The sequence below is a fragment of the Macrobrachium rosenbergii genome, chromosome 27 (genome assembly GCF_040412425.1).
Source record: "Macrobrachium rosenbergii isolate ZJJX-2024 chromosome 27, ASM4041242v1, whole genome shotgun sequence".
In the NCBI taxonomy this organism is placed as follows: domain Eukaryota; kingdom Metazoa; phylum Arthropoda; class Malacostraca; order Decapoda; family Palaemonidae; genus Macrobrachium; species Macrobrachium rosenbergii.
The window spans coordinates 10,758,490-10,772,294 of NC_089767.1; the positions used below are offsets into that span (position 1 = coordinate 10,758,490).

The 13,805-nt window shown below is 34.6% G+C and overlaps 1 protein-coding gene across 1 annotated transcript in view; it reads right to left on the minus strand.

Moving 5' to 3' along the window:
* The window catches only part of YME1L (ATP-dependent zinc metalloprotease YME1L), a 131,310-nt gene that overhangs the window by 63,200 nt on the left and 54,305 nt on the right, over positions 1-13,805 (minus strand). The window contains exons 8-10 of the mRNA XM_067128858.1: positions 11,140-11,383; positions 10,737-10,972; positions 3,471-3,588 (exon numbers count right to left, since the gene is read on the minus strand). Of these exons, the coding sequence (XP_066984959.1) occupies positions 3,471-3,588; positions 10,737-10,972; positions 11,140-11,383 (598 nt within the window). The remainder of the gene's footprint in view (positions 1-3,470; positions 3,589-10,736; positions 10,973-11,139; positions 11,384-13,805) is intronic.

The following is a 13,805-nucleotide window of genomic DNA, read 5'->3' on the forward strand; positions in this document are numbered from 1 at the left end:
CATTATACAGGTAGTGCTTGAGTTACGATAATTCGAGTTTACGATGGGGTTAGCAATTAATACCGATAAAACAATATTTAGATAATATTTCTAAATTTCGCGTGGGCGCAGGCAACAGCGTACAATCAGGCAGCAAGAGAGACCAACTTACAATAGACCAACGTCTTTTCCTCCATCTCTTTATTCCATCTCCTAGGTAAAAAATTAAGAGAATGATAAAAGTACTGTTAGTAACCTTATACTCTTGCAAAAATGCATACAGCCATAAACAACCAAACAAGAAACTGTTGTTTTGCTAATAACCGAATCGGATAACAACTGTTCTGCTTGTATTTCAACCATTGTACCGTTAAACAATTACCGTAATTATGTTAAAAATGACGTTAAGTACAACAGGACTGATATATTTTTACAATATACCCTTATCCGCTTTGGAGAAAAGATCGGCAAGGAAATACACTGCTACAGTAAATTTAAGCTGCAAGTTGTAGCTGAAGCTGAGAAAACAATGTTCAAGCTGCTAATGACTATACTGTAAATTATCGTACATCGGCAACATGGATGAAACGCGACCGTAAATAAAATTTGGGAGAAAGTATTTTAATCAAAACTACTGGGCATGAAAGAACACATATTACTGCTGTTTTCACGCCGATAAAAGATAAATATCTAAAGCTCGTGTTATGATGATGAAATCAAGAGAAAATAGTGAACGGAATCTTGATTTTTTTTACATAAAACAAACATGCCCCCAAAATGGCCAGCCACCAACATCGTCTATTAACAGAAAAAATGGCTAAATTAATTTCAGAACGAGACATATTTAAGTTATATTTCGACTTAAAAACTTTGTATAATGAAAAATATCCTTGTCCCATATAAATAAAGTATCTAGAGATTCATTTATGCTAACTAGAAGCAAAAAAGCTCTCTGAACTGAGTTAAATGCGGCAAAATAAAGACCGCGTGATCGATTCCCAAACCAAAACATTTGATCTCTATGATCACAGTTTATAATGCAAAAGCAATATGAGAATATATACAATTGGATAGTGTAGTAAAGCATAACTTTTTAAAAGATCCATGTAAAAGATGCACATTTGTTATTTTGATGTTTGTATAATACGGTGTTAATATGTGAAAATAGAGTACAGTATAATGTTGGCTAGGCTACCATTTATGATATACCAAAGTGTAGACTAAGACTTGTTTGCATTCAATTTCTCTTTATACTGAATTATCATAAGTCAATCTGCATTGAACCTGCAGAATTAGCTGACACTAATAATTACTATACCATATGTGTACAAAGTATACTGTGTAGTGTAGGCTAGGCTACCATGTATGTATAGATGGTACTGATTACCCTAGTGTAGGCTAGGCCATATTCGAGATACAATTTTTTCAACAAACGATGGGTTTTTTGGAACCTAGCCCCATCGTAAGTAGCGCAATACCTGTATGAGATTTGTAGAAATACATTTCAATACCGAAAATATTGGTTTGGTAGAGAACACAAATTTTACGTTTGTTACGCTAATCGGTAAACAAGGTTACGAATGCAAAATTTAAGATTCTACGCTATTAGGAAAAGGAAAGTTGACCTTTACCGATAAAGTTCCCTCAAGTCTATTAGAGATTAACCGAGACTCTCAGATATGTGTTCACTACCAAAAATAAAAATATAGGCCTTGGTAGTGAACACAAAAATATTTTATTATTCTATTCGAAAAAGCAATTAATGCAATGTTTACATTATAATGTTACTTATTTGTAACACATCTCAAATGTAAGAATTAGTTCGGCAACAAATGCAATGTTTACATTATTGCATTAACCTGTAAGGGTGGTATCGCGGTAAACTACTCTACTGGTAGTTAAACAATTTGACTGCAAATTCATTACTGCAGCGAAATATTAAAAATTTGAAGCAGAACCATTAGTAACAAAACACTAAAATACTGTCCTGAAAGCTAAAAGCTTGAAGGCTACCTGAAATAGGTGATAATCCTTCACCTAAATCCGGTCTCCGACCAGCAAATTTAAGAACACAGCTGCCATCAACACTTGGTGTTACCCGAACATTGGCAGAAATAGAATGAGGTTGTCTGCTAGTAGTTCTCGGTATTCCTGTTAGTGGGCGGGACCTGTCACCTGTGAGCGGGACCAGTCACCTGCGAAGTGTCACCCACGAATTTTTTTAATTTTCAAGCTGCCGAGGCAAGAAATGGTTAGCTGAGTACGTGCAGTCCCCGGTTATTGGCGGGGATTCCATTCCAACAGCGTGACAATAAGCGAAAATTGCTTATAACCGAAAATTGGTGATTTTATGAGCTTATCAGCGCCGATAACCAGAGATCGGCGCCTCTGTTAACTATGTATCGGTGCCAATACCCAATTATTAGTGCCAATAAGCAGAAATCGGTGCATATCAACTCCAAAAATCACTGATTTTCATCACTAGACAAACGTCATAAAACTGGATTGCCGATAACTGACTCCACCAATAACCGGGGACTGCCTGTAATTGCTGGGTAAGTTATTTATATAAAACTGGGCAGTCACATAAAATAGGTTTAACTATAATTAAATCTGCAATTGGGTAATGTGGGTCAGACAAGTGTGACTAATTGAAAAAAAGGTTATATTACTTCACTGTGGTGTTCATTTTGGAAGGAAGAACACCACACCCTAACCATGAGCTTAATTAGTTTAAATTTATCATCAGATTCATTACTCCTACCATTTGTTAAAAATCATAACTCTCAGATAAATAAAAAAAATCACATGCAGGAATAGCTTTTGCTATTGTATCAGGCATGTGCAAAATGAAGCAAGTAACTAATGGTTAATAAATCTCTAGGGTGACACATGTATAATGTTACTGTTCTTCTTCTGCCTGATAAAAGACTGCAGTGTGGGACACTGAAAGACTACAAATTTGGGCATACATGCTTGATGGAGTTGTGATGAAACAAGGATTTACTGCTCAACAACTTAATGATGCAAAGACAAAGAATACTTTCATAGCGCTAGTTTCCATGCTAGTAGTTTTCTGAATGTATAAATTAGATAGTTTTCCTATGCTAAACCTCTTTAGATGGTGATTTTTATTTCCCTTAAACCCTGCCCCAGCCAAGAAAAGTTAATAAACAACCATTCCTGAAAATTTGGGATTAGTCTTATGCATATTTACTCACATACCCAGTTTCATTTTTTTAAATGGTCTGTGTTCTTGAATGTTTTTCAAAAGTTTTAAAAGAGATGCGCTTGCCCAGAAATTTTATCCAAATTTTAATTTATAATTAGCCTTTTAACTTCAAATCATTCCCAGGTTTTGAGCACAATTATGCATCCATACAAAAGGACAGACAACAGTGTTGGGTTTTTGCTATTACATATATGAAATTGTCCCCTGCCAATTATTTTTACCATTTTACCTACAGCTTATGACTCACAAAACTCCTTACCAGTAAAGCCAGTTGTGCCTCTTGACAATACCTTCCGATCAACATCATCTCCAATTTTCACTTTTCCGAGGTAATATTCAAATATTTCTTCACGTCCTGCCAAGTCAGGTATAGGGACCTACAAGTATATTTTACAATCACAGCAATGTAATAACATAAAAAATATCTATAATGCATATTCATGGTAAAAACTAGAATTTACGTAGTCTAGTATTAATACCATAATTACTCCATTCCCCTAAGTTCTAGTAAATAACAGCATTATTCAACTGAAATGAATTGAACTGAATTCATTTTAGCTATAAGCCATAAACATACATTGATAAGATTTTGCCTATACATATCTTTACAGCAGAACTTTACAGAGAACATTGCATACTTTTATAAAAAATAATTTCACATTTATTAAAAACTTCAAAATCATAATAAATTACACCACAAAATAATTATGAACCACATATCTAATTTTCATTTTTAAGACTCACCAAAAGTGAGATTACTCCATTTCAAATATGTTGTTGAACCTCAAAAAAAAAAAAGCACAATTAAAAACTGCTTTTAGAAGAGTATTACTTTTCTTACTTAGCCAAAGGAACAAAATATATAAATGTATTTTTTCCTTTCAGAAGAGTATTATTTTTCTTACTTAGCCAAAGGAACAAAATATGTAATGGTATTTTTTCCTTAAAAGTTCTCGAAATTTAGGAATACCCAATTTAACAAACCATTGATTGAGAAATACCACAGAACCTGTCAACATTCATAAAAAGTCTGCATGAATTTTTATAACAGAAGTAGTTTGTCCAGAGGATCCTTTCTACTTTCCAGGCACAAGTGGAATACCATATAGTAAGGTGCAGAATGATTTAAACAGGTGAACTTTACCATTATTTTCACAAATACAAAAACTCCAGAGCAACAGATTGCCTCTCATACACTAGCTGCAGCAAAATAACATGACATGCTCATCATCCTTACGGTCACAGTTGATATGCATACCTAACTATTTGAAAGACTGGATGACTTCCAACTTCTCTTTATCCACATACAACTTGGGATCTCCACACTTAATGAATCTTCTCGGTTTAACTGTCATTACTTTGGTCTTTTCAGCATTAACCATAGGATGGTGTTCTTCAAAATACAGCATACATGCATCCATTTGTTTCTGAAGGGCTTTTACTGAAGGACTAAGTAATATTAAGTCATCAGCATATAAAATGTGATTGATTCTGGTCTCACCTATGGTACATCCTCCCTCATTTTGCAAATACTTTCAGCTTAAATCATCCCTACAAAACAGACAGAACGCTACCTTGCCTAATACCACATTTTATTCGAAATGGTTGCATACCAGTTTTTCATTATTTCTATTACATAGTGTGGTACAATTCTCTGCTTTCAAATATCAAACATCTTTTTAGGGCAAACACAATTGAATGCTTTTGAGAGTCCCATGGAACAAAAAAAATTGGTGGGTATTGTTCGAACAGTATAACTCTACAGTTTGTTTTAATAAAAACAAAGCTATACCTGTGGTATGAGAGGTTTTATAAGCAAGTTGGTTATCTGTTGTTTCCAAATATTTCTGACATCTCTGTAAAATTATACATTCAAACAGTCTTGATATAATGGATGCTAAAGCTAATGGTCAATAATTAGACACATCTGATAAGACTTTTCTGCTGGTCTTTAATTAGAGAATATATTGTGGTACTAAGTAAAATTTTTGGCATGTAACTGAGTAAACAAAAGAGTACATAAAAAAAGAGGTGAATAAACAAGGTAGGATGAGCATATTCTAAATGTTCTCCAGACACATTATCTCAACCAGGGGTACTAGTTAATAGCCTAAGCAAAACATCTTTCACATCACTTACAGAAACTCTTGGAATTTCAGTGATACTTGTAAGTGGTCTACGGTCATCCATAGATAGGTGACCTCCTTCTGACATTATTTTAGCGTAATGTTCACTCCAACACTCAGCTGTTTCCTTTTCCCCTGATAAACCAATCACCTTTACAGGCAGTTTTAATTCCTTTTCTCTCACTTTATTAATCATTCGCCATGGCCTTTTCCTCTCCACGTCTTTGGCAATCTTGTTTCTTAAAATAACGTTCTTCTTCCTTTTACTACTTTCAAGACATTCTTAAATTCTCTCTTAGGTGCAACCATGTGCTCATAATTGTACCACCACTTCTATGGCAACCAAAACTTTGCCAAAACAAGTATTTTTCTCCTGACATTTTACAAACAAAATTACTCCACCATGGAACATCATATGACTTCCTATTTAAATTAAATATCTTTTTCTTCCACTATTCAAAAGAACACAACGTATATACTCAGCATAACGACTTAATTTTAACCCTTAACAGATGGGAATCCTCATATGAGTATCTATAACAGGTTTTGGGTGATGGACGGGAATCCTCATATGAGTACAGTCATACCCCGAGCTTACGCGAGGTTAGGTTCCAGAACCCCTCATGCAAGGCGAATTTTCATGCAAGTTTGGAGCGGTCTCTAAAAATGCTAATAAAGGCTTATTTCTAAAGTTAAAATACTATATATGACCCTAATCATGCTCCCAAACTATTAAGTTAACTTTTAAATGAAATTAAAGTTACTGTAATTTCATTTAAAAGTTAGCTTACTACATTACCCTTAAAAAAAGAAATAAATGGTTGAAATAAAAATAAAGGAGAGTGTGAAGATTAGTATCCTATTTCTCTCTCTCCCCATTCCACCGATCTAATTTTAGAAGTCTTCTCAACCTCGTTTTTAAAGACTTCTCTATTCTGTATCTTTCCCTCTGTTCTGAAATGCTCTATGTCTATGTTTTAGAACGGAGCATTTACAGTTTGTAAACGGTACAGGTAAAATTAGATCAATTTAAAATTATCTACTGTACAGTTAGACAAACAGAGAAACAGTAATACGTAGGTTGCGCTAACTACGAGAGAGAGAGAGAGAGAGAGAGAGAGAGAGAGAGAGAGAGAGAGAGAGAGAGAGAGAGAGAGAGAGAGAGAAACCTTAGACCCACTAATCAGCAACACTCCCCCTTGTCATGTTAAATCAACATGTGTGACAGCTTTGCGTTCAAGCTTCTTACAGAAGAGGGAAAGATATTTGTTAGTTTAAAATGTGTATCACATACGAATTTTGTAATTATAGTTTTATTATTATTATTAATATTATTATTATTATTATTATTATTATTATTTGAAAATTAGTACTTAGGTGAAAAATTTATTTATCAGACAAACAAATAAATATATACATGTACCATAAAAATTCTCTCTTCTCAACAAAAGAGAGAGAGAGAGAGAGAGAGAGAGAGAGAGAGAGAGAGAGAGAGAGAGAGAGAGAGAGAGAGAGAAATTATTACTTTTATTATTTAACGTTATTTAATTCACACATAAAAGATTGAAAACTTACAAATTACATAAAAAATTAAACAAAAAACACTTTTGCAGGGTTTCTCAGTACAAATGTTCGCGTGTCTGAAAAACTCGTGTATGACAGTTAGTTAGGTTCCAATGAAAAGTTTGCTTGTCTGTGAATTCGGCAACTTGAATCACAAGAGTTCGGGGTATTACTGTAACATTTCACCCCATACGATTTGGCTGTATCGAGCGGCAAAGAGTTTCCATCACTTCAATGGTCCATAAATGACTGGTGGCAACTTTAGACTCGGCTCAGCTCAGAAGTGGGTGTCTCAGGGAGATCAGTATTGTTCTTGACTTGATGGGGGATGTCTTGCTCCTCTCTCTCTCATGACATCTTTTTATTTATTTGCTTATAAATATACCCAGGGATTGCTGTTGGTTTTAGTTATCTTTTATATGATATGATGTCAGTTATACTTGTAATTTTGCAAAGAAAGGTGCAAAGAAATATAAGAAAAAACATGTATATCTCCAAAACTGTTACTGCATCTCCCCATCTCAGTAAATTTACGTAAATATTTTACAACAATACACTCTGAATTTGTTACTGATTTTAGTTCTTATCTGTTATGATACTGTGTTAGCTGTAATTATACTTTTGCAAAATAGAATAAAATAAATTATTAGAAAAACATGTATAACTTGGTAAAATTTACGAGTGTTTCGTAAAAGAGGACCCACAAAGGACTTGTAAATAGTCACTTTCAACTTCTAGAGGAAGGTAAGGAAAATTTTTTAGTATTTTTTTCTTACAACATGTGCATTTGCATATCTTCTGCTTTCCATTGTGCTTTTTTTTATTAAATTGGCAATGGTCTGGGGGTGTGCATGATATATGATTAGCCCATCCCTTAAAGGTTAAGTAAATGCCTCTTGTTTGAACAACATTTTTCTTTACACAAAAGAGTATGAACTGGAATTTCTATTTGTTTTCATGCAGTCTCAGTTTAATTGCATATCTTTGTTGCCTATCTCAAATCGAACACCTTGATCTACATGTTCCACTTGAGACTCCATGGGTGAGGCTAAAAGTTCTAGACTAAAACCTCAAGGCTTATGATTAGAAGCAACCTCAAAAAAGAGAGAGAGAGGAGAGAACGAATCAGCCCAGATCACATGGTCCTGACGAGTTACTCACCCAGTCATGTGAATCGGCACATAATCCCGCTACACCTGCCATGAAGTAACTATTCGCTACTTCATCTTACAAGCTTCCTACTAAACTCCCAGAAGAATGGGCATTACAATCTCCAAGGGTGATAACATGGCTATTAATATGGTCTTTTAACCCTTAAACGCCGAAGCCCTATTTACAAAAACGTCTCCCGTATGCCGGCGGCGTTCGGAGTTAGCGCCGAAGCGGAAAAAAAGTTTTTTCAAAAATCACAGCACGCTTAGTTTTTAAGATTAAGAGTTCATTTTGGCTCCTTTTTTCTCATTGCCTGAAGTTTAGTATGCAACCATCAGAAATGAAAAAATATCATTATCATATATAAATATTGGAATATATGACAGCGAAAAAAAAAAACATAATTGTATACAAATCGCGCTGTAAGCAAAACGGTTAAAGCTAATGAGTTAATTTTTTTTAGTTGTATTGTACACTAAATTGCGATGATTTTGGTATTTAACAGATTGTAAAACGATTAAAGCAACACAGAGAAAATATTATCACAAAATGATGCATGAATACATAACGAGCGGACGTAAAAAAAAGTTTTTTTTCAAAAATTCACCATAAATCGAAATATTGTGCTAGAGACTTTCCAATTGTTTCAAAATGAAGGAAATTGATTGAATATTACTAGACTGTAAGTTTTTTAGCTTACAATTGCATTTTTTTACCATTTCAATCGAGTTAAAGTTGACCGAAGGTTGATTTTTTCTATTTATCGTTATTTATATGAAAATATTTAAAAAATGGTAAAAGCTAAAAGCATGATTTATTTTTTGTTGTATTCTACATGAAATTGCGCACATTTTGATGTATAACACTTTAAGTAATGAATAATATAAAACGGCAAAACAATTATGACAAGGTGACTCAAGAAATGCTAGGATTTTTAGCGGAGTTCGCGCGTGGATGGAAGGAAAAATTTTTCAAAATTCACCATAAATCGAAATATTGTGCCAGAGACTTTCCGTTTGTTGCAAAATGAAGGTAAAGGGAGGATTGATTGTTACTAGAATTGATTTCAAGAATTTTGGTAAAAGCTAAAAGATTGTTGTTTTTCGATGTATAACACATTAACGAATAATATAAAATGGCGAAAAATTACGACAATTAAAGAAATTGACCAAAAATTCACCATAAATCGTATTGTGCTGATTTTTTTTTTAAAGGTAAATGATTTATCGTTATTTATCTAGCATTTCGGTCGAGAAAATATTTCAAAAAAGTGGTTCAAATGAAAATATTTGAAAACTAAAAAAAGAATGATTTATTTTTTGTTGTATTCTGAAATGAAATTGCATCCCAGTCTAAAAATAATATAAAACGTCTCAAAATTACGACAATGTGACTCAAGAAATGCCGATTTTCAGTATGCGCCTTTTTTCGGATGCCCTCCACCCTGATGCTTCCTAGGCTTTGAGACATCTCTGCAAACGCCCTGTTGCAGCACAAACCTTCTCCAGCATCCCAGTCTAAAACACATCTCACACGCCAAAGTTCTGCAAAACACGGATGGTCCTGACGGCTTTGAGACATCTCTGCAAACATCCTGTTGCAAAAATCGCTCTTCTGTAAAGCACGGATCGGCTCTCGATGCTGATGCTATCTGGTACGAAAGGAGGGAATTCGGCGCATGCGGCGTCTGGGTGACGCTTATAAACAAAACAACAGCTTGATCCGTGAACTCCCAGCATCCCTCAAGGCGCGTGATTTGAAACCTTCCGCAAACTAGGCCTATAATTATTTTTCCGCGAATATTTAAAAAAAGCATTTTTAGTCGACGTATGGTACGTCCACTTGACATCCAACAGACAATTTTCATCGACGTATGGTACGTCCATTGGGCGTTTAAGGGTTAAGAGACAATTCACCATCCCTAAAATATTAACATAGTCCTCAAAATTTTATCCATATATAAATAATAATAAGGCATACAGTATACTGTATATAACAGTTGACTATCCTAAAACTGTTATCATTTATACTGATATCAATACATACAAGACACTTGTCTAACATTAGAATTGTTTTGACATTTGGTGCAATTTTTTTCTAAAAAATGAAAGCTAAGCCACCATATGATCTACCTTTCATTAATCCCTGACTCAGATCAACAGGCAAGGAAGCTAGAAAGTTGGTCTGAATGAACAGTATTAAGAATGTGATTTTCCTGTTGTAGTAAAAACATTTCTTGCAAAATCATATTGTAAAGCCCCTTTACAATATGTATATTTTTCTTTACAGATCTATAGTTATAAGTAACTATGTTAGCCATCAACTATGGGATCCCTTCAAAAGATACAGTGAAATCTACTAGTAAATTTATAATAAAAAATAGAACAATTTATGATGGAAGCATGACAAATTCAGACATCAGTATATTGTACCTTATAATTAAGTGTTAACTCCACAGATTATGTAACAGTGCTCCAACAAGGTAAGGCTTTGCAAACTGCCAAATTGAGAGGTAACTATAATCTTCAGTACTTTTCACAATGGAAAATATTCAGTAGAATCTAGCATTTTTATGGCTCTTCAAACAGAAATGAAACAATGGCTAAATGCATGCCCTTAGCAATGACTGAACACTTAAGGGATTAAACATTGAAAAGTTTTCATAAAATTATATGCATACACACCTGGACCTCTACATCAAATCTTCCTGGACGGAGAAGAGCCTTATCTAGATCATCCCTTCTGTTTGTGGCTCCTAGAACTATAACACCCTCATTTTTGTGAAACCCATCCATTTCAGCTAAAAGCTGATTGATTGTCTGATTAGCATATGGATGGAGTACAGAGTTAGATCGTTTGGCACCAACGGAGTCAATTTCATCAATGAATATCACACACGGGGCTCGCATTTTTGCTGCACCTATAATTGAAAATTAAAATTAACTCAAATATATTTACGTTACAAAAAAGTTCCCAATTCAAGGTTATTTCCCATCTTTAAAATGAAATACTTCAAGCCATAGGAAAAGATATTCCATTACCAAAACTCAATGGTTAATTTTAGTACATAATAAACATAACACTTACGAAATAGGTCTCGAACCCTTCGTGCACCCTGACCAACAAGAATCTCATCAAACTCTGGTCCAGCCGCATGAAAGAAGGGCACGCCAGCTTCGCCTGCAACAGCACGAGCAAGTAGTGTCTTGCCAGTTCCAGGAGGACCAACCAACAGAACACCTTTTGGAAGCTCTGCTCCAAGGGATGTGAACTTCTCAGGATTTCTTAAAAACTCAACTATTTCTTGCAGCTCTTGCTTGGCCTCTTCAACCTAACCAGTGGAATAAGTATTTAATGCTATTCTGTACTTAACACATGTCACAATTCTTAATGTAATAGAGCCTATATTTTAAGGCTATCAAAAAAACTGGAGCTAATCACTGCTAAAAGTGTGAGAACTAAATTCACATAATTTTTTCAATATACCATTAAATTACATTTAGAGCAATTCATTACAAGCAATAAGCACTGATACAGTTTAGTAGTACTAAAATTATGCAATACTGCTTCAACATTAAAACAAAGATAAAAACTTGATAGTTCCTTAAAGATCACATACGAAGTAATTCTTCATGGTTGCCAAATGCACAATACCATTTGCCTAATTCTCATAGTATATTCATAAAAAAATAATAATCAATAAATTCAGTAATATATTTACAATAAAAGTGTTGGAATATTTCTACACTTCAACCTATCCAACCAAGTTATAGTTATTAAAATAAAGCAAAATGAAGTGTACAGGATTATTCCCAACATTTGACAAGACCTCAAGTTAGTTTAAATACAGTACAGTATAAAAGAATTTCAAGTGAAAGGACAACAAAGAATGGAATCTTACTTTAAACAAATCATTAATTTGGGAAAGTTCACCAAACAAAATACAAATTTTCATAATAAAATTTTATCATTTAGATACTTACCTGCTGTTAAAGACAGCTTATACCTCCATGCCAATAGACGAGTTGGCATTCAAACAAAAGGTCAAGTGGCTGCCCAGATGACTGTCTAGTACACCTGTTCTCCACCAGATGTGTTTCGAATATTTTAGCTCTTGTCAGAATTCTCACTGACAGCCCACTAAGTTGTGGAGAGGTTGGGTGGGGTCTACTTTAACAGTAGCCAAGTATCCAAATAATAAATTTTACTATGAAAATTTATATTACTTGGGATGAATCTTACCTACTGTTAAAGATAACTGATTCCCACATTGAGAAGAGGAAGGTGGGTAGTGTAGCTAGACAAAATCTGCTCAGCCAATTGAGCTAAAGGTTTCTTGCATGAAACCCAAAATATTCTTTCCTGATCTGGAATCTTTTCTGGATCTTACTGCCGCCAAAAGTTGGATTCCATTCAGGGAGGAAGGCTCTCAAAAGTGTGCAGCCAAGTGCAAGTGTGCTGAGAAAACTGCTTTAATTCAGCCAGAATGAAACAGACACGGCGTGAGGGGACCCCTGTGCCTGGGTCCAAAAGCCCTATAAAATGAGTCACTAAAAATAAATACCTTAATGATATACAGGTATACTCCTACACAATACTGTATATGTACCTTCATGCTCCCCAAAATATTAAAAACCAGAATTTAAAACAAACAGAATAAAAGATCACTCTTTCTTCAGTTCAGGAAATGACTTTACCTGCTACTAGTAGTGGACTAAGGGCTTTACTGTTTTCAGACATGGTTCTGCATACTTAAGGTAGTGAGCCCCAAACTGCACTTCTACTGCACCGCAATAATCCCATCCTAAAGCAACAAATTGTCATAAAAATAAATGATATTGCTCTCACATTATTAATGTTTACCTTCAATACAGGTAAAAGGTATAGAGCTAGTTCTCTTGCACTAGCCTAATCAAATACGCCACAGAGAACCTCAAGTTCTTTGACAAAGACATTGTAGGTTTTAACTTTGCCTCTTCCAGGCTTAACCTTTGACAAAAGACATTCTGAGTTTTCCAAAACCACAAGACAAAAGGTTAACTTTGCCTATACTGTGCTTAACCTTTGACAATGACAATCTAGGTTTTCTAAAACCACAAGACAAAAGGTTAACTTTGCCTATTCCGGGCTTAACCTTTGACAATGACAATCTTGGTTTTCTAAAACCACAAAACAAAAGGTTAACTTTGCCTATTCCAGGCTTAACCTTTGACAAAGATGTTCTAGGTTTTCTAAAATCACAAAACAAAAGGATAACTTTGCCTCTTCCAGGCTTAATCTACCTAAGTAGGTTTTAATTACGCTAACAGGACAGAGAAGTGCTTCCTCTTCTTCTCCACCAAAGAGTTTAAACTGGAATTCTTCCAGCTCTCAAAAGATTTTGCCTTAACATCATTCTCAGCTCTAAGGCAAACATAAAATAGCATTCACTTTTACAACAGCCTTAAGGAGAGTGCTTGCAGTAAATTTACTCTTTTAACTGCCAACAGTGCTAACTAAAAGAGAGTTTCAAGTACTGTAAATAATTCAATGGAACTCATTTCAGAGGCTAAAAAGGATTTGCAGATGAAATTTAGAACTGCTTCTAAATTTCAGAGAGACTGATGCCGAGTTGTAGGGACCGATCTCAACTCCTCACAGTGCTGATCATTAGCCAGATCTAATTGCACATGATGCAACACTGAGGAAAGTAAGGAATAATAACCTTGAAAGTAGACAGTGGAACACTTACTATATCTAAGAAAGCAGAGATA